This window comes from Schistocerca americana, chromosome 8 (assembly GCF_021461395.2).
Source record: "Schistocerca americana isolate TAMUIC-IGC-003095 chromosome 8, iqSchAmer2.1, whole genome shotgun sequence".
Taxonomy (NCBI): Eukaryota; Metazoa; Arthropoda; class Insecta; order Orthoptera; family Acrididae; genus Schistocerca; species Schistocerca americana.
The window spans coordinates 101,646,116-101,668,229 of record NC_060126.1 but is presented as its reverse complement, the minus strand read 5'-3'; the positions used below and the strand labels follow the sequence as shown (position 1 = coordinate 101,668,229).

General features: G+C 45.2%; 1 protein-coding gene across 1 annotated transcript in view; it reads right to left on the bottom strand.

Moving 5' to 3' along the window:
* Positions 1-4,740: 4,740 nt before the first annotated feature.
* The window catches only part of LOC124545595 (outer dynein arm protein 1-like), a 106,679-nt gene continuing 89,305 nt past the window's right edge, over positions 4,741-22,114 (bottom strand). The window contains exons 8-9 of the mRNA XM_047124543.1: positions 15,725-15,937; positions 4,741-4,859 (exon numbers count right to left, since the gene is read on the bottom strand). Coding sequence (XP_046980499.1) covers positions 4,741-4,859; positions 15,725-15,937 — 332 coding nt within the window. The remainder of the gene's footprint in view (positions 4,860-15,724; positions 15,938-22,114) is intronic.

The window sequence follows — 22,114 nt, the reverse complement described above, 5'->3', positions numbered from 1 at the left end:
ACATAAAGTGTCGACCAGATAGTGATAATCAAACTAATCGTATCTTCTTATACGATGGCAGAGTGCCCAGCCCCCTATTTGCACAACATTTAAGCAAAACACGAATAAAGGAAATGATCTATTTAGAGATAACTGTCTAGCAAATATCGTTAAAAATGAATACATTCTTCCTCCAAACTATAGGCCCATTTTAACAGCTTGAAATCAGAATCTTATTTACAGTACCCTTTACACAGGCAAGCTACTATCATCAGAAAAGTAATCCGTCTTGAATCTTTAGTGTCAATATGTGATATTATGAACTGAATTTGAAATGATGTGATTTAAGTCAAGAATCGATACATTATGAGGTTGGTGTGTTTATCTTGGCTTTGTTCCCATCATTAGGGCAGTTGTGTGCTAGAAAATGGATTTATAGCTCGAAATCTAGATCCTGTAGTGATAATGAAATTGATTAAACAATATTAAAATGGTTTCATTCAGTTTAGGCAAATGGAAACCACGTTTTACATCTATAGCAAACAATAAATTGTCGATAATGATGAAATCTGTCACCTGCTAATTACTTTCAAATATCTGGACATCTCTTGTAAATGTCATGCGTGAGAATGTACATTAGCTGACGATACAACAGTTTGTCTTTCCAAAATCTATATCACAAACTCATTTGACAGTATATAAATGAAAACATCCGTAAAACAATTTTTGTCCATGTTACAAACACTGCAAACGTTTGGTACAAAACATTTTCTACTTTACACTGTCTATAATTTGACTCTGTTACATTTTCATAGACGAACAACGCTCCTCGAATACAGACCCATCTCACTATCCAGCTGCATCGCCGCCTTCTACTTTCCTGTAAAAATAAAGTAATTTTATTACATAATGTTTACTCCACCAGCTAAAAAAATACATGCTTTACTCATTACAGGCATTGCACAGAGTAAGTGAACAATTGAGCAGAAATAATCATGAATATCTGACTATGTCTTGCAAGAAAGAAACATGATTATAGACTAAATATTCCCGGAACAATTCTAAAGCACTCTATCAGCCCTACAAAAATATTACTTAAATCAGTACATCCACCCAAAAAATACAGGTAAACGATGTATAGTTGCTTCATTGGAATATTATTTGTGGCGTGTAATATTTATACCTAAGGAAGTTGCGTCAGATGGCTCCAGCGGCCGTGTCCAGAGGCTGAGATCCTGGACTCACCATCAGGCTGTTGTTGGGAGACCTGTAGTGGTTGGCAAGACTGGCAGTAGCTGAGGAGCGAGCTGGCTGGAGCGAATCGTCAAGGATGCCAAACATAGTATGGGATCCTGCATGCAGATGACTGATGATAGAGGTGTAAGAGCATCGCGTAAAGGATGCAGGAAAAGAGTACCTGGAGGGCGAATGAGAATGTGAGAGCACGTGACAAATATAATTATTGTCCCCTGAATGTATGGAGTATGTCTAATGCAATAATATTGTGCCTGGAGGGCATACGTGGATGTGGGAGCAGTATACAAGTAAAACAATTGTGCCCAGAGGGTATAGATTAGTGCAGGAGCTCTTGAGGTGTAGGAACACGAATGCATGTATAAGGGGCGTTCAAAAATAAACGAACCGAAGTCTGGAATGCGCAAACCGGTGACAGGAGGGTAATATCGTGGCGTGTGTAACGAGGTGTGGTTCCGACCATAGCGTGGAAGTTCACAGCCTGTCGCTAAAGGGCACGTGTGCACGTCACGTGACTATACAGAGCTAGCAGCAGCATAATCAATCGTCCAACGTTGCCAGTCGCATTGCAAACAATGACATGGAGGCGTCAAAAGAAGAGCAAAAAGGTGTTGTTCGTTTTCTAACAGCGGAAGGAGTACGAGGAACAGACATTCATCGACGAATGTCACAAGTGTACGGCGATCACTGCGTGTCCCTTGCAAGGGTCAAGGCGTGGAACAAGCGCTTCAGGGAAGGACGGGTGTCGTTAGCCGATGATGCACGGTCTGGAGGACCACACTGCATTACTGATGACATCGTCCAGCTGGTGGATGCACTCATTACCCACGATCGCAGAGTGACAGTGAAAGCCATAGCCGCCGTGGTCGGATTGAACGTCGGACGTGTTCACACCATCATGAAGGAAAGACTGCACATGTGCAAAGTGTGTGCCCAGTAGGTGCCCCACAGTCTTCAACCACACCAGGAAGCATGTCGAATGGCTCACTGTCTTGCTCACCTGCAGCGCTATGCTCGGGAAGGGAATGCGTTCCTGGAACGAATGGTGGCTGGAGATGAATCATGGTGTCATCACTTGGAATCAAAACCAAAACGAAAAAGTCTCCAGTGGAAGCACCCAGTGTCACCACCATCAAAAAAATCCAAAAAAGCTAACGTTCTTCTTTGACCAAGATGGCCTCCTTCTGATTCACTTCCTGCAGCATGGGACAACAGTAAATGCCCAGCGTTACTCGCAAACCTTGACCACCCTTCGCCAAAGGATCAAATCAAAACGACCAGGCAATGCAAAGCCTCATACGGCCAACACAGTCGCGGCACTCCTGCAGAAATTCAAATAGGAGGTTCGCGGCCACCCTCCATACAGTCTTGACCACTGTCCCTGTGATTAAGCCTTTTTGAACCCCTTAAAAAGGCTCTGAAGGGCAAACAATTCACCTCGGACGACGACGTCCAGCTGTACGTGCAGAACTGGTTAACATCGCAGCCCCAGGAATTTTATGAGACAGCCATTCACCACCTTGACTCACAGTGGGATAGTGGGACAAGTATCGCAACAGCCAGGGTCAATACTTCTAACACAGCTACTGGTTTCTGTAGTTATGTCTCTGGCTCGTTTCTTTTTGCACTCCCCTTATATTAGACACATAAAGGATAGTCCTAAAATGTGTGTGTAGATTAAAAAGAGATAACAGATTCAGTAATTGCATATGTGGATTAGGCGAGGGCTGGGATAGGGGAAAAGGAACAGATGAGATGGTGGAGGTTTATTTGGTTTACTGGTGGTAGTCGCCATGAGGTCAATTCATGATGAAAGATGTAGTCGAAGGACCTGGGGCTGTGCCAGAAGGAGAGAGCTGCAGCATCGCTTTCCCGAGATGGTTGACCCTGGAGGCATGCCAGGGACAGCAGCTACATTCCTCTGATGTCATACTGGTCACGGATAGCTTCTACAAAATGCGTCTGTCAGGTACATGGTGTGTAATATGGATGAGGTTTAGAGTGTCACTTCTCTATCAAGCGTGAACGTACTAGTCACCAGTGGATAGGACGAAACGTTGAGTGGAGATACTGGAGCTAGAGATAGCGCTGGAGCCTATGAAAAATTCTGCTAAACGGTCGCCAGTTGATGGTACGAAACGTTGGAACGCGGAGCAGGAGCCAACGATAGCGCCAAGCCCGATTAAAAATGTTCTTCCACGTCGCCAGTTTATGGGACGAAATTTCACGCAGTAATGCTGGAGCCAGCAGTGGCGTTGGAGTCAATGGGAATTTGTGCCCTCATCACTCAACTGTGAGGTGAAATGTAGAAGCCATCACCAGTGGTGGGACGAAAATGTGGAAGCCTTCGTCTGTAGTGGGATGAAAATGTTGAAAACTGTCGCCAGTGGACGGACGAAAACATCGAGGTCTGTCTACCAAGAATGGATAAAAAACTGAGTTCAGAAGAAAATATCACATCGCCAAATGTTCTGGGACGGATCATGGAGGTAGATTGGAGCCAGAGGAGTCGCTGGGGCCAGAAAAAAACCCTGTCGCCAATTGATATGGGACAAAACTTGGAGGGATGGGACTGGTGAAAACGTTTAATTGTCGCCAAATGGTGGGATGAAATATAGAAGGCGTCACTAGTGGTGGGACGAAACTTGGAAAGGCAGCACGGAAGCTGTGAAAATATTTACTCGTAGCCAAATGGTTGGACGAAAACTGAACGGGGAGGGGTGTTCTGGGGCCGGAAATTTCCTCAGCGCCAAATGATAACGGGACGAAAACTGAGAGCAGGAGTGATAGGGTCGCAGAAAATTCCTCATTGCCAAATGACGCACAACAAAAACTGAGAGTGGGGGGGGGGGGGTATTAGAGCCAGGAAACTCCTCAAGATATGTGTCTCGTGCCGCTGAAGGCGCAGTGAGGACATTGCCCAGGTAAAATATGTAGAATAGCTTCATTAGAGTAGTAAAGAACGAAGTCTTCTTCGTGGATTGTTAAGTTACATACAAATAAAAGTTCTGTGGTGCTTTGAGCCTCAAACAAGAAAGACAAATAATGATTAATTCACTGAAGGCTAAAGTGAGTTCAAGCCCAGAAGTTAATCGCATGATCAATACTAAGTTGGCGTAAGGCCGAAGCCTGAAATAGTAAAGTCACTGCTCGGTGCAGATTAGAAGCTAAACACTGTATGGGGATGATTTCTTAGTGAAACTCGGATTGCTGGGTTGTGGATGCAGTCGGTGCCTGTCTCAGAGAACTCGAAGGAATGACTGCTTTGACAGCTGAAACTAAACTACTAATCCGTGATTGAGCGCTCGCGTGTATAATGCCACGGCGCTCAGGTGAAGTGCGAGCTGCTGGCGGACACGTGACGTATCCCAGGAGAATACTGGCCGTGTTCACTCTGCCGTGGCCGTGGAAGCGCGCTCTCATGGCGGCTGCCAGAGACTCCGTCGACAACAGACCAGAGTATTGATGTTGCACGGAACATTTACCAACATGCGAGACGAGCGCGGATCATTGTTTCGCTTGCAGGCGCTTGTGCCTGTTGGGGCGGACGGTGTCTGATGTATGGCCATGCGAGATTTTTGCAGGTTGTTTTCTTGCATGAGAAACACAGCCCAAAGGCAGGGTCACTAGAAAGAAACACAAATCACTTTTGACTATAGTACAGGAACTTCCAAACTTTCCCTCTGACTCTGAGAACCCTGGTACTTCGGCGGAACACCCTGTTTATTTTGAAGGTTAATAAAATTTTTAAAAATGAGGAAAACTTGTTTTACTGAGTGATTACTTCAATTTTAAATCATATCTAATAACAAAAAATTATAGTAAATTTTTTTTAAAAATGAGTAGTACCGTCAAAATGTCGAAAAAAGCCATGTTATTAACAGTTTTTTTCGGAGCATTTATTCACATCAGATATAATTAGTGTAAGTTGTTCTCACTGTGTAGATGATAGCGCACGAGACTGCTCAACCTTTGGCTCAGTTTCAGTCCTTACTACTCCCCCTTGTCCAGTTTTTGTATCACTTTCTTGTTCTTTGTTAGGAAACCAAACAAAAAACTTTTTTGGCGACACCGACTCCGGGGGCTGCCCGAATTTGCGCGCGCAGCGGCCTCAGAGGCTAGCTTCAAGCTAATTAGCTCGGAAACAGCGCAATGTACAGAATTTTTTCTTAACAATTACTTCTCAGTATAGTCTACCCTTACAGGCTTTTCATACTGTTTATGACCACCTTGCATAACAGCCTCCCAGCTCCATTGCGAATTGAATTTTCCTGCGTTGGAAGTTAAATGTCGTAGTAATGTCTCAAACTGGCTAGTGGTAATGTCCACAAACACAGAATATCATCCACGTACCTGAACCAGTATTTAATTTTGCACTTCGGTGCGTATTTCTATAAGAACATTTTTTCGAAGTTTTCCACTAAAATAGGAGATACGATAGGACTAAGAGGCAAAGCCATAGCTAGGCCGTCAGACTTGTGGTATTTAGTTTATCTAAACACGAGGGAAGCTGGAGTTAAGAAAGAAAGGTTCAATCTCTAACAATCATCTTTTGACAGAAAATCACTCATTTGATGTAGACTGCGAAGTTTTACATTTTGTTAAGATAAGCACAAGAATGATCCTACTGGAGTACTGGAAATCAATAAACATAAGACACAGAATGCCAGCTTAGTATTAAAAGAACAAACTAAGTCCTTTTCCCCTCTGCTAAATTAAGTTTTAGTTACAAATAATAGATTAAAACTTGAAATTCAACTTCATTTTTGATCAGCTGTTAAACGTATCTCCGTGTAAAAAACTTTGTCCCCTTTGTTACCTAATGTATCTATTTCTCTGCGACATAAAAGTAATGCTTTCCGATGTAAATACTACACTCATAATTTTTGTCTCTTTAGTATCTTACGCATAAATGATACCTGTGCAAGTCGGACGTCATGTATCTGTGTATGCTCCATTCAGTTGTCCCCTGAAGATGACCTAAGGATCCGAAAGCTAGCTCGTGATCAAATAAATATAATTTTACGAAACGTTAGGGAATGTTTCCTATTTCAAATTATGATCATGCTGAAGAAACAAGCTGTCTCGGTTGCGAGAATGTAATTATTATTTATGTACAATGACGCATTTCACCTGATTTAGGCATCTTCAGATTGGTTGAACATTAGATTGCGTTAGGTACATGGGTTACCGAGCATGCAGAATTTCCCAGCAAATAACTGCCCTTGTCAAATATTCGGAAATACTGCGCGGTGTCCCTGTTGGGACACGTGACATGGTCCAGTGAATGGAAAAGAGGCTCAAGTCTACGTAGATCTGCCACTATGTGAATATGTGAAAGGTATAGTTGCTCATATCCTGGACACACACATAGTACTCTCAAAAGATTCGCCTTTGAAATTTATACAATCATGCATGTGTTCAGACCACTTCCGTAACCTTCTTTTTTCAGAATGAGGTTAGTACCTCTTAAACATGGTTATGGAAGCACTCAGGAGCTTCTTGTGATGAAAATCACTGTCCACGTGTTTTTTGTTTGACACAAAGAAACAAAAATGGGCCGTTTGTCTATGAAAACAGCCCAATACGGTCAATGAGGACCTAATTCGATATTGTCTACTTCTTCTTCATTGCCACCACCATTATCTTCTCCTTCCTTCATAGATTAAGTGTTTTCGCCTGTTCCAGTCAACTAGATGCAGCCATTTCTTCCGTGGCCTTCACCCTGTCTTGTCCCACTCGGTTTGTAGTTAGGAATTTGTTTTGGGAGTCTATTTTCATGTATTCTTTCTACATATTCTCACATCTGTTTCTGTTTAGATCCATTTTCTTTCGCACTGAATCAATTTGTAATCATTTCTAATGTCTTAACTTCTGAAGCCATCTCCTCTGGTGCAACCTTCAACACTACGGAGAAATCTTATTTCTGCAGCCTGCACCCTGCTCAAATCCCTTTGTGTAGGAATTCAGGTTTCAAATCCACAGAGTATAGTACGCACTGCCAAAGTTTGTAAAACTCTTACCTGGATTTTTATTTTCTAGCGTATATTTAATTGTTCCATAGATTGCGTCAAATTTTAAGATCTTGTTGTCAATTTTGTACCGCGTCACAACCAAGATACTGAAAGTGGTCATCTGTTCCAGTATTATAATTTTAGATCTTAGAGACAATTTTCTGTTGAATGACACAACTCTTGTTTAAATACTGGAGACGTTTATGTCATCGTTAGAAGCCAATACAATAGTAGTAGTAGTAGTAGTAGTAGTAGAGGGGTTTGTGGGCGCACGACAGCAAGGTCTTCAGCGCCCGTGCAGTATCATAGTGAGACGGGTGTCAAGAAAGAAAAAAAAAACTCAGAACAGTGACATAAAACGGAACTAAAACACGGGGAACAATCATTGAAAAATATGTGCTCACCCACACCGAAGCGTGGGATGAAGCAGGGCGTCAGCAGTAAAACATGGAGAACACAGGAAGAAAAAGGTAGAGGGAGCTAAAACAATGGAGCAGATGGAAGTGGCTGGCTAACCGCAAGGAAAAAGGGGAGGAGTCAGCCACTCTGCAATACACTAAAACCTCCAGCCTAAAAGTTTAGGCCAGAGTCCAGACACATCACAAAACTTAAAAACCCTAGACACACACGTCTCATCGTTAGCAAAAACACAAGGCAGATCCCCATCAACTTGTGCTTCTGCCCTTGCATCACGGTATAAAATGCAGTCTGTTAAAATGTGCCGGACAGAGATTGGCACACCACAAGCATCACAAAACGGAGGATCCTCCCGCCGTAATAAATAGCTATGCGTCAGAGGACAGTGCCCGATCCGAAGACGTGTGAGGGCCACCTCTTCCCGCCTGAGCAGCCGGCAGGAGGAACGCCACGGCCGAGTGGTTGACTTTACCGACCGCAGTTTATTGGTCGTCACCGCCAGCCATTCGTCCTCCCACATCTCCATGCACTTCCTGTGGAGTGCAGCGATTACTGACTGCAAGGGGATAGGACACTGGACCACATCCTGCTCTCTGCAGGCCTCCTTGGCAGCCCGATCGGCCTGTTCATTGCCCCATATGCCAACATGACCAGGCATCCAGCAGAAGGATACCTCTTTACCCCGCCGTTGGAGCAAGTACAGTTGGTCATGTATCAGCTGGACCATCTCCTCAGTCGGGTAGAGGTTCTGCAGTGATTGTAAGGCACTAAGAGAATCGGAGCAGAGAAGAAATCGATCGCCCCGAACACGATGCATCTGCTCCAGTGCCTTCAGGATCGCGTGGAGCTCCGCTGCGAAAACGGTATATTCAGCAGGGAGGCGAATCCGGGTAACATGATCAGGGAACACCACAGAACAGCCAAGGAAATTCTCCTGTTTGGAGCCATCAGTATAAACAACAGTGAAACCGTGATGCACATCTAAAATGTTAAAAAACAGAGATTGGAACGTAAAATCTGGTGTGCCATCTTTCTGAAAATTAGTCAAATCTAAAATAAGTTTGGGTCTCCGGAGGAGCCAAGGTGGAGATCTGCTCCAACCGCGACGTAAAACACGAAGACCAGCCATAGACATCGCACCGAGGCAATCCTGTGCGCGAATCCCATAGGGCTGCGGCGCACGTTGCCGGTTATGAAACAAACGTGCCAGAGGAGGCTGAGCAACGGTACGGTATGCAGGGGTGTATGGTGTGGACAAAGTTTTATACGCCTGGCGCACTGTAAGTAGCCGTCGCCGCATATGAAGTGGCGGTTCACCAGCCTCTGCACAGAGGCTTGGTATGGGGCTAGTTCGGAATGCCCCAGTGGCCAGCCGAAGCCCTTCATGGTGGACAACGTCCAAAATCTTTAAGTAAGAAGGCCTCGCAGACCCATACACCGTGCACCCATAATCGAGCCGAGATCGCACAAACGCCCTGTAAAACTGGAGCAGACAAGTCCTGTCAGCTCCCCATGTACTGTGGCTAAGACATTTTAAAATACTTAAAGCCTGAAGCGACCGCCGTTTCAGGTCTTTAAGATGAGGTAACCACGTGAGCCTCGAGTCAAAAATGAGCCCCAGAAATCTCACCGTGTCTTTAAAAGTAAGAATAGTGTCCCTCAAGCGCAACTCAGGAAAGGTTAAAATCGAACGAGAACGGTTAAAAAGAACACAGATAGACTTCTCGGTGGAAAACTGAAAACCACTCTTCTGCACCCAGTCATCCAAACGCCTAATCGTAAGTTGCAACTGACGAGTTGTCGTTGCAAGGCTTGAAGAAGAGCAGAACAAAGAGAAATCATCCACAAACAAAGAACACTGGACAGGACTTTTCACTATGGACGTAATGCTATTAATAGCGATGGCAAAGAGAGTCACACTTAAAACGCTACCCTGAGGGACACCATTCTCCTGCTCAAAGCGATCAGACAGGACGTCACCAATTCGGTACCTAAAATATCGTGGCGAGAGGAAAAACTGAATAAAAAGAGGAAGACAACCACGAAAACCCCATTCGTGAAGCTGCTCCAGGATGAGACGCCTCCAAGTGGTATCGTAGGCCTTCTCGATGTCGAAAAATACACCTAGAAGGTGATGACGGCGGAGGAAAGCTTGTTGTATAGCCGCTTCCAGGAGGGCAAGGTTATCGAAGGTGGAATGAAACCTCCTGAACTCACACTGAAAGCGACTAAGGAGTTGCCGGGATTCTAACATCCAGACAAGGCGGCGGTGGACCATCCGCTCCAAGGTCTTCCCTATGCAACTAGTGAGGGCAATACTACGGTAGCTACTTGGGCTCGTGCGGTCTTTCCCAGGTTTTAAAAAAGGGATTAAAACTGCCTCACGCCACGCGTCAGGAAAGTGACCCGACGCCCAAATGGCATTAAAAAGTGCGAGGAGGAGTTCTCTGTTGCGCATTGTGAGGTGCCATAGCATACGGTAATGGATCCTGTCGTGACCAGGGGATGTGTCACGAGCTCCAGACAAAGCAGAATCCAGCTCCCACATAGAAAATGGGCAGTTGTAAACTTCATGAGAGGTGGACTGGAAGTTCAGACTACATCTCTCAGCAACCGCTCTATGGCGCTGTAAACCTGGATCCAGACTGGTTGTTGCAGTAACTGCGGCAAAATACGCTGCCATAGTCTGGGCAATGTCTCGCGGATCCGTGTGGAGAGTGCCGTTAGTCATTACAGCAGCTATGGGACACCTCCCTCCTCTGCCAGAAATTCTCCTGATGGTCTCCCACACGACGGAACTTTTGGTGGAACGATTAATGGTGTTCAGGAACGTTTGCCACGACCTCTTCTTGCTCTCACGAATAATGCGGCGACATCTTGCCCTCGCCACCCGAAAGGCTGCAAGATTCTCAGCAGTCGGCCGACACTTGAACCGACGCACAGCCGCACGCCTGGTCCTGATTGCAGAGCGGCAGTCGGCACTCCACCAAGGCACAGGTGGCCTCTTCCGGTGGCCTGTGGACTGTGGAATGGATGCTGCAGCGGCGTGGTGGACCGTTTTGGTAATATGATCCACCCACACCTCAACATTCAAACAGTGTTCGAATTGGGCCAACTGGCTATAAAGTGTCCAGTCAGCTCCACTGAGCACCCATCGTGGTGGTCTCCTTTCGTGCCCCACGCCATCTGGCAGGTGAATCCAGATTGGGAAATGATCACTGCCGTGTAAGTCAGCAACCACTTCCCAGTGAGCACTGGCAGCAAGAGCTGGAGAGCAAAGCGAAAGATCAATGGCAGAGAACGACCCAGTCGCCGTGCAGAAATGAGTACTCTGTCCTCCATTGAGCAAGTAGGCACAGGATGACAGGAGAAGCCTCTCAATTGCTCTACCCCTGGGGCAGGTAATTGCAGAGCCCCAAAGCACATTGTGGGCATTAAAATCACCACAAATAATGAATGGCTGGGGGAGCTGTGTAAGAAGGTTGGTGAGGGCCGCTTCATCAAGAGCATCGTGTGGGGGCAAGTAAAGGGAACATACAGTCAATGGATGACGCACGTGCACGGATACAGCGACGGCCTGTAAAGTCGTCGTAAGTGAGAGAGGCGAGGAGTGGTAGTCCGTCCTGACGAAAATACGGACGCCGCCTCTAGCTCTCTCTCCACGCAGGTCGTCCTTTTTGTGGAGCGTATAGCATCGTATCTCAGGGGAGTATGATGGATGGAAATAAGTCTCCTGGAGACATAGACACAGTGGTCTATCCTGAGATAGGAGACGAAGTTCTTCCACATGCGTCCTGAACCCTTGCAAGTTCCACTGGAGTATGGGAGCCATCTATTATGGGGGTAGCACCTTCATCCTGTCTCTCCGACGAGGCGGGGAGACCGCATCAGGTGGAGGAGCAGGCGTGGGGCGAGATGATTGCCCCACACATACATTGTATTCCATCAACTCTGGGGAAGAGTCAGAGGAAGCCTCACGTAAAACAACATCCGCATGGTCAGATGGTTTACCACGGGATTTGACCCGCTGTTGCTGCTGTACAGGAGCTTTCTGTGGTTTGGTGGGCTTTGGTGGAGCGGATGTGGGAGTTGTAATTGGCGCACCTGGCTTGGGAACAGCCGCAGCTGTTGGAGGCGCCAGGGGCTGGTCCAAGTTCGCCACTGTACCTTTGTCTGCCAGTCGAGTAGGGGCTACTGGCTCTGAAACACTGGCTGCGTTGCAAGTGCACTGACAGCTGCAAGTGTTAGTGCCAACACTCGCCACCTTGGTCTGCGTCGAGGCATCGACTTTAGGAGTAGGCTTCTGAACCAGGGATGCAAAAGATGTAACAAATGTGGGAGGTTGCATCGACCTATAGATCTTCTTGGCCTCACCATAGGGGATACGCTTGGTCGTTTTTATTTCCTGGACTTTGCGTTCCTCTAAAAATATTCGGCAGTCCCTACTCCACACAGGGTGGTTGCCAGAGCAATTGATACATCTAGCTGGAGACGAGCAACCAACTCCTTCATGAGCAGCCCTACCACAGTTGCCACAAGTCGCTTCACCTTTACACCCGAAGGTGGTATGCCCAAAACGCTGGCATTTAAAACAGCGCATTGGAGACGGGAAGTAAGGCCGCACACTAAGGCGAAGGAAGCCTGCTTTAATATGGTCTGGAAGTTTCTTGCTACTGAAGGTCAGAATAAAAGAGTCGGATTTCACAAGATTGCCATCAACCCTCTTCATGATATGTTGAACATCAACGATACCTTCCGGAGCCCACTCACGTTGCAGTTCGTCTTTGGGAATGTCGACTAGATCCCGGCATGTCACCACACCTTTGCTATAATTCAAGGTGCTGTGCAGTTCAGTGTCTATGGCATACTCCCCAAGGTATTTAGCAGCTTGCAGGTTAGTGGCTTGCTGGGAAGTGGAAGTTTCCACGAGCAAGGTCCCATTACACAAACGCTTCACTGATTTTAAGGAGCCACAGATGCCCTCCAGACCCTTTTGTATATAGAAGGGCGAAACCTTCTCAAAACTACCCTCCTTCCGTTTTACAATGAGAAACACATTCTGATTACCAAAATGCATTCTGTTACTAAAGACTTGACTTGTCAAAGATGTGCTGCAGTCAGGGGGACTGACTGCACGAGCCCTCTTCAGAGACTGGGTGTTGGAACCTTCCAGCGGCCCACCCTTTCCGCTGGGAGGAGGAAAAGAGGAATTCGAAGGATCCATCTCGGTCCCACGAGCAGCTATGGAACTAGAAGTCCACCTAGACAGAGCCCCGCGTGCCTAGGTAAGCTTTATACAACTGGGGTGCGGCAGGTGCCCCAGAGGTTGCCCGCTTGCGACTGTTCCACCCCAACAGCCATGCATCTCATAGGCGCGCAGCACACAGTAAGATTGAGGGGTTTTTTATAGAGGTTTACCGTCCTCGCAATCCAGGCGGTCAAGCCAAGATAACCAGTCTCCGCAGCACACAACATTCCACCGCCGCGCCATACGGTGGTCGCTGAAGCATGTCCGGGGTTTACGGTGACAGGAGACTGGCGGCGCTGACCAGTCCCCAGCTCAGGACCCCGGGGTCGCCAAGCCCGTACTCAGCAAATGAATGCTGAGCCCCGCCAATACAATAAGGTGATAAACTGATATTTGAAGATTATCCTCATTTTCTTGAATTACTGTTTGATCATCTGCGCATAGTAGAGTGTTAAAACATTGCTCCCTGATGAACATTATGCCGTAAGTAAAATTTTGCTGCCTATCACTGACTATGTCATCTGTGTAGATGGTAAAAAGAGTTAGAAACAGGCCACATTCTTGTCCATTCTCTTTGTTGTTGGTAATTGTTTGTACCAGTTACCTGCATTTTCAATTACAATTTTTGTCTCTTTGTAAAGAGCTTTTACAGAGTTAATGAGATGCATTGGGGTTTTCCCCTGATCTGCCACAATAGAGGTCTACTGACTTTGTCGAAAGCTTTTTCATTAATCGTGAAGGCAACGATGTGTTAGTGCTCATGTTTAAGAGCCTTCAGTTCTCACAACTTGTTACCTCTGTGCAACTCCAATTCGTTTCTCCTGAAATTCCTGTTTGTTCAGTACTTACCTCTGTTCGTTATCATCACGTGCTAGCGTTCTGGTTTAAGAGCTTTCTTGCTGAAGCTTCCGTAACCTTCCTCTTATTTGTGTATTTGAGTGAAATATGTATTTAGTTCATATTTTGATCTTCGTTTGTGTATTGCAACAGTAATTTTACATATACATTCCACGTGTTAAAATCGACCTATCTCTTTGCTAGCCAAGTGTGTTCGTTGTGGAGGGTCTCTGCGTAAACCTCATCAACTGCAAGTGGATGTTAAGAGCGTGTATGGTTAACCCATCCTCTGATTATTTCCGTCCTATAAACCATGACTTTAGTAGCGGACTCAGATATAAGGTTTAAGATTTATCAAGTATGGAACTGAATATACATCAGGCATTATCAATTGTCACATTATATTATGCTCACAAGTGTTTTAAGTAATATATGGTGGTCAATAATCGTTCATTTCATTCGTAATTGTATTCAGGCTTTCAGTAACTCAAATTCATCCCAAGCCCCATCCACCTCTGATCCATTTCCTTGCGCAATAATTGGATACAGGTCATTGTTCATTATGAATTATTCAAATTACCCCAAGGTTAGATAGGTTGGATTTTACATTCTTAAATACTTGTCCTTTAGCTACCAAACCACTATCAAGGCTATTAGGCTGTAGCCGCAATCTTTGAGTGAGAGAATCCACACGAAATACGCGAGCTAGCGGTAACAGCAGCGATTCACGCTGTTACTCTATTTAATATTGTAACTTTTTACTTCTAACATAGCAACCTTTTACATGGCGATCCTGACCCTGAATAATGCGCTTGCCAGAGAACTTTCTGAAAAGGAGTTCGGTTTCAGTGCCATGTATAAATTGTTTTAGTTAAATATTCTTTTCCTTGGAGCTTGGACAACTTCTGGATTGTTTTAAGCAATAGCCAGTGTGGGAACTGCGTTGTTTTGCATTCGGCGTTCTCTCTCTCATTTTCATTTTACATGAGAGTGTGTGTTTCTGCGTTAATTTAGGCTTCGGTAGTAGGATCGTGTGACTTTATTGTAACTTGCGTGTGGAGAATTTGATATATGAGTCAGGATAATTAATTTTCAATGTGATGTGCGCCTGGAGAAATTCGTGTATATCTGTTGGGTCAATTAATTTTCGTTGTAATTTGTGCATATATGTGTTACTTTCGTGTGAGCATCTTGAGTACGTTAAACAGCGGTCTTGTGTTAGTCAATTTGTGTTCAGAATTAGTCCCATGCAGACGAATTATGTGGTTAAAAAAATGGGTACGCGCAGTCGTTGAAAATGTAATTCTAGACTTAAAGAATCCGTAAGTAACATGCCATCGGAAGAAGTTACAAGTAGAGAATCGGAAAACGTGGAATGTAGGGAGCAATGTTCCTGATTCTTAGACTATTCGCGAACCGAATTCGTTGTTCAGTGAACTGGATTTTAGTGGTGTTGCCGATATTCTACGTTTGGAAGGTGGAGACCAGGTTCTAGCAGTAGTTTCTTCGGAACTATGTGAGACAGAGTTCTCACAGGGAAGCAAAGTTCTTGCAGAAAGTGATAACAGTATAGATAGAAGCCTGGAGCCGTGTTTACCGTATAGCGCCCAGTTTATGACAACTTTTTAGGCGCTAATGGTAACGAATAATAAGCAAATGTGTGAGATCGGAAATCTAGGGGGCGCAGATAACGCCAAATAATGAGAGATTGGAGAAGCAGATGACTGTGAATAACACGTCGATTAATGAGGTCAAAGTGAGTTGAGAAGCGTAGCAACGAGCATTAAAGAAGTTTTCGTCGCTGAACTTGGGCCAAGGTTTGAGTGTATACAGCAGCGGCTCGACACAGTAGATTTATGGCTATGCGGATATAACTACCGTATTTATTAAAGCTCGATGGAGATTGAGGTAACGTTCTGGTTGATGACTGATTTGTTTACTAAAGCAAGGAAACAGTACGATGCGGGAAACTCACAGATGTGGGGCTGGTCCACAGCTCCTTTGTCGCCCTGGCTGACCTTGGGCTTCTTGGGCGTCCTGATCTTGATGATTGGAAGCTGGCACGGAACCAACTTCCACGGTTTGCTCTTCTCGGCGTAGAATACCTGGTTCAGGAGTTCGTCGGTGCGAAGCTCTATGAGGTTCAGGAACATCATCACGTTGTGCTGAGTCACGTGCTCGTTTTCACCTGCAGCATAAACCCAAAGGCTTCGAGACTTCTGCCACAGTTGGGTTAATAAATTAAGTTACCCCTCGTTTGCAAAGTAGACTTCATTTTGCTTAGCAAAGCAATATAATGCAGATTCCCTAACACAAAAGTTTTAATTCTTTTGGCATATCATTACATCGCAAGTTGAAAATTTGACTTGATCTTAAAACAAATAATTACACCACATGACTCGTTCTAACAAATCGACCTTGACACGAGGGGCACAATAAGTAAATACAAAATATCCGTACGTATATCGGAAGTGAAGTGCCGTACAGCTCAAATACAGTGCAACAACTTTGTTTTTATGTTCATGATAAAGAAACCCGCTAGAGTTGTAAAATATTTTATTGACTGAAGTCTTGCACGACAGAATTCGCTATACAGTACCACCGGTTTCGGGTCTTAGCCCCATCATCAGGTGCATCTGAAATCTAGCACTAGCAGGCCGTCATGTCCATGCCCCAACAACTAGTGGCAAACATGTACTGTAGGTGGACCTCGAAATAACTTCCAAAATTCTAGCTGAAAAGAACTCCAACTTTCGTTCAAGGCCTGGAACAATGCCTCTTGTCCCAAAATTCTCATCAGGAATGCATGCAGTCGAACGCTGATACAGTACTACGTTGACCTGGGCGGCTACGTCAAGCGGACTAGGCCCCATCGAGAATGCTGTTTATCGTTCTCTGAAACAGCTGTTTGCATTGGTCGGTATACCACGACTGTCGTGGCAGTATGTAGTGATGGGTTCTGGAAGGTGTAATAGTACATTAAAAATGAAGAAAAATGAACTTCCAAAAATATCATGTACCATAGACATTACATTCCCTGTGACTTTTTCATGTTTTTGTTCGAAACTATTTGGTCTGCACAGACAGCAGAAGGTGAGACTGTTGTACAATTTAGATTAATTCCATTAGTTCTAAACTAGAATTAATGGTGGTTAATATTTGATTGTATTTTACAGAAGTGTGATTGGGACGTTGGTGTTGCCCATACGGCGATGCTACTGATTGGCGGCCATTTCTGCGCCCTTAAATGCGTACTACATAACCTGCGTTTCTTCCAAAATTCGGTTTTTTATATCCGACCCATTTAAAGAAACATTGCTATTCTACGATAAGACTAGTGTTTAAATACTTACATTTACCTCCACGGTCTTGCATCACTTTATTAGTTGCAGATCAAGAATTAGAGATTGTGCTGATCCATAAATTCGTTTCCGTCGCAATTACGTTTTCTACCTTTCTGCTACTCATACTGGACAAATAACATTTATTTGAAACCCTAGTGTCTGTTGTTTTGGGCATGTTTATGTTCGACCTCCAGCGGGAATCTAAAAGCAGAGCGCGTGGAGGACAGCGGATAGGTGGCGCTAGGTGGAAACGGTAGTCGGCTGCCGGCCGCCGTGACCGAGCGGTTCTAGGCGCTTCAGTCCTGTACCGCGCTGCTGCTCCGGTCGCAGGTTCGAAACCTGCCTCGGGCATGGATGTGTGTGACGTCCTTAGGTTAGTTAGGTTTAATTAGTTCTAAGTCTAGGAGACTGACGACCTCAGACGTTAAGTCCCATAGTGCTCAGAGCCACTTGAACCATTTGGGTTGTCGGCCGTGAACCTCGCCGAGGTAGTCTGCGAAATCGCAAATAAACACCGCGTCCGGAGGAGGAGATTAGTCTTTACCGTCCTGTCGAGAACGACGTCACTAGAGACGCAGCACAATCTCGGATTAGGGAAGGATGTAGAAGTATATCGGCGGTGGCCTTTCAAAGGAGCCTTCTTCGCATTTGCCTTAAGCGATTTAGAGAAATCACGAAAATCTAAATGTCGATGGCCGGACGCGGGTTTGAACCGTTGTTCTCCCGAATGCGAATCCAGTGTGCTAACAACTGAGCTACCTCATTTGGTTACACTGTGTCCGGGTGGCACAGTGGCTAACGCAACTGCCAAGTAAACAGCAGATCCCCAGTTCGAGTCGCGGTCTGGGACTCATTTTGATTCGTAGCCGCTGAAAAAAATGGCTCTGAGCACTATGGGACTTAACATCTATGGTCATAAGTCCCCTAGAACTTAGAACTACTTAAACCTAATTAACCTAAGGACATCACACAACACCCAGTCATCACGAGGCAGAGAAAATCCCTGACCCCGCCGGGAATCGAACCTGGGAACACGGGCGCGGGAAGCGAGAACGCTACCGCACGACCAAGAGCTGCGGACGTAGCCGCTGATTCAGCATAAATTCCCGATGCATTTGATATCATTAGCTCCTTCCCTTTACTTTCCTTTGCGCCCCCACCACCTTCAGTTTACGTAAGAAATAACATTTAATCATTTACCCAAGAGTGAGGAGGAATTATATATGTCACACTCGGAGCCAAACAGGAGCTCAATGGCCCCACACGTCTAGTGCGTGAGAGGACAGATATATTGTTCGTTTTACTGTGCAAAATCGTGCAGCCACTCGACATTCCCTGAGTCAGGAAATGGTCTCGTCTGCAGATAGGCAAGCATCCACTCGCACAGCGCGACGACTGCCAGCAAACGTACCATTCTTGTGGCTTCCCCTCGGCAGCAGAGCGAGGCACGTCTGCAGTGCTGCACGTAGTGACACCCCTAGACACGTGAGTGCGTCCTCGTCGTATTTTCACACGAGTGCCGGTTCTGCATACAGCATCATGATGGACATGTGTCTACGTGGAGGCCTAGCATAGACCGAACTTCCCCGTACTGCATTCATTATTGTCGTACAGGTCCTGAATCTGACCTGATACAATGGGGTGGCACTGTGTACACAAAACTATGCTTTCTGGATCATATAGCCTGTAGTTTCAACAGCAGTTGTTACATATCTGTCGCGTTAGAGACAATGCCTTTGCCCTGTATTCAAGATCTCCATGCGGTTGTCTTTCAGTGAGATAACACAAGACTGCATGTTCCCTGACATACCTCTCTTCCACTGTTCCCTTGCCCAGAAGGTTTCCACATCTCTCATCCATTGAAATGTCTGATCCTGTGTTGGCGACAGACTAGCTCACATCCATCCGCCAGCCACTATGACTGGAAGCTCCGTGCAATGACCGTACCCGTGTACTCGATGCCCGGCGTGGTCACAGCCAGCTGCTGCCATAGGTGTCAGCTCAGTATGCTAAATTCCTCACCCTGTACACCTCCAAAGTACCTGCACATTTAATCATATATCCTTTCTGCTAGTTTGTATTGGGTTGGTCCGTGAGTTCGTGCGATTTTATTTTGCATGTTGGTATTCCGATCACTATGGATTTATTTATAAATGGCTCTGAGCACTATGGGACTCAACTGCTGAGGTCATCAGTCCCCTAGAACTTAGAACTACTTAAACCTAACTAACCTAAGGACATCACAAACATCCATGCCCGAGGCAGGATTCGAACCTGCGACCGTAGCGGTCTTGCGGTTCCAGACTGCAGCGCCTTTAACCGCACGGCCACTGCGGCCGGCTGGATTTATTTATAATTGTCTTTTTTTGTAGTTCACTGTTGCTATTTACATTACATATCCTCATTTGGAGACGTTAGATCACGGAGTGCCATGTGGAGGAATCAGAGCATTTTCGACATATTCATCTTTTTGAGTTCAGTACAGGGGTGACAGCAGAGGAGGCTGCCAGATACTCTTGCGTCGTGTATGGAGATATTACCACTGGACAGAGCGAGGCAAGAAAATGGTTTTCTCGTTTTAAAGAGGATCGTTTTGACATTACTGACTCTCCACGTTCAGGAAGACGTTCGGGGTTTGATGATCGTTTAAACGCATTAAGCCATAATGACCCAAGTCATTGTACTCGCGAACTAGCTAACGTGATGAACTCTGATCACCCCGGCATTCTGCGACATTTGCGCAAAGATGTGGAAACTAAAGATCTAGACAACTGAAATTACTTCGTTTTGAGACCACAGGCAGAGATGAACATGCGCAATTTGGTATGGAGGCTTTAATTCATGCAAAAACGAAAATTTGTAACAATGATAATACGAAACAAGACACCTCGCGAAGAATAAATTCCCTCAGAACCAATCATGACAAAACTGTTCTACCTGACGTGCAGAATACATGAGACAGGCGAAATATCCTCGTTGCCAGACTTTAGGAAGCATAATCACAATCATGGAAATATTGACGGGTTTGAGAATTACTGAATTAAGTTTTGCAAGTCATAATTCCAAAATACTGACGCAAACATTGTATAAAATTATGGAAAACTGGCAGAAACCGGTCTTGGGAGAATTTTTGTTGTATTTCGCAGGAATGAAGTGTTACACAGGTAATACTGACCCATGACTTTATCTTAGTAGATATATTTAAGAAAGATAAATCTACAGTTTGATAATGTTCACTGGACCACTCTGTTGGAAAATTTTGAAGTCCTCCCGAATAAAAAGGAGGGAGCGAAAGGTTGTCACCAGCTACTACAGAAAGCCAACAGTTCTGCACTGTCCACTCACTTTAATGCGACCACCTGCCAGAGGCCTGAATAACCAGCTTCTGCAGCAGGGACTGCTGCAAGACGTGCCGGAAGAGAGTCACTGAGGTTGTGAGAGGTACCGGCAGGGATGTGAAGCCAGTGTCGTGGCCAGTTGAGCCAGGTTTCTCGGTTGAGGGTCCATGGTGCGAACAGCCCGATCGACGTGAACCCATAGATTCTCGGCTGGGTTCGTATACCGCAGGATCGAAACGAGCGAACGATATCATCGATGGTTTATCGATCATGTGTGGGGCCCTTTAGGCACTAACTTTGTGAAGGCTCCAGTTTGTTGTAATGATCCACGCAGTATGTATCAGTTAACAGTATTCGTGAGGATGCAGTCTGTTACAGCTCAGTTTGTGGATAACCTATGAATATTTAAACCACCAAATAAATAATCTTTTCTATTTTAAGTTAAAAATTAGTCATTTTTAAGTACTCGCATCAGTCAAAAAAAAAACGAGGAAAGTGAGACACTGAAGTACGAATTGCAGGAACATAAGTAAAGTCGTGTAAACTGTATAAAAGTTAGTTTCTTTTAGAATAATGTGCCGAAGTAGAATTAATATTTTTGATCCAAATGTGAACATGGATGCTACATGTTCTATTGAACAACATACTTGCGTGATATAACACGTTTCGAACTGTCGTCCGCTCATGACCTCTCGTATAACAGACTTGGAGCACACCATTGCCTGCTAATAACTGAAGAGTTAACGTGATGTCGGTCCATTGGCAAAACCTCGTAATTAGTTGCTTGCGTAACATAATCAACATTCTTTAACGGCCCACCTCCTAGGAAGTAAAACCTTGTCGACAAAGATTGTCTTGAACTCCGAGAAATTAAAATAAAGCTGCGCATGCGGTGTATGTCAGTGAACGTTATCCAACAGTTCAGACGATCAGGATCGTTTTAAGGTTGTGAGTTTTGTTATTAACATACTTCTAAAGCAAACAATATATGTCGACAATATTGTGGCACAAGTTTGTCATGATGCACACCATAGCAGAGTCGAATAGAAAATGTGATTATTTGTTTGTGACAGTCGCAATACGTAATGTGTCGGTTAACAAAGCAGAATTACCACGAATGTACACTTCAACGTACGAAAGTACATGCAGATTCGTGTCAAAGATCAGTTATATCCGTGGCTTTAAAAATACTGTGTAGTCGTGCATTCACATTCCTAAACAGTGTTATTACACTGTTTCAAAGACCTGAATAACCACCTTTTTGCAGTGCGGGCGTATGTGACACACGCAGGAAGAGAGTCAATCAGATTGTGGAAAGTATCGACAGGGATCTAGAGCTATGCCGACTTCAACGCCATGCCCACCTGCGCGAGGTGAGGATCGATGGCGCGAACAGTCCGATCGACATAGACCCGCAGACATTCTACGGGGTTTAAATCTGGGGAGTCTGGTGGCCAGAGGAGTGCCATAAAATGGTCCTGGTATTCCTCGAACCACGCGGGTTCACTGCGAGCTGTGTTACGCGTTGCGTTGATCTGCTGGTAGATGCGATCGTGACAAGGAAAAACAAACTGCATGCAGGAGTGGGCAAACTCCTCAAGAATAGATGCGTACTTGTGTTGATGCAATGCACTCTCCATATTGACGAAATCATAGAGGATATCCCTCTCCCCTGGCACCTTT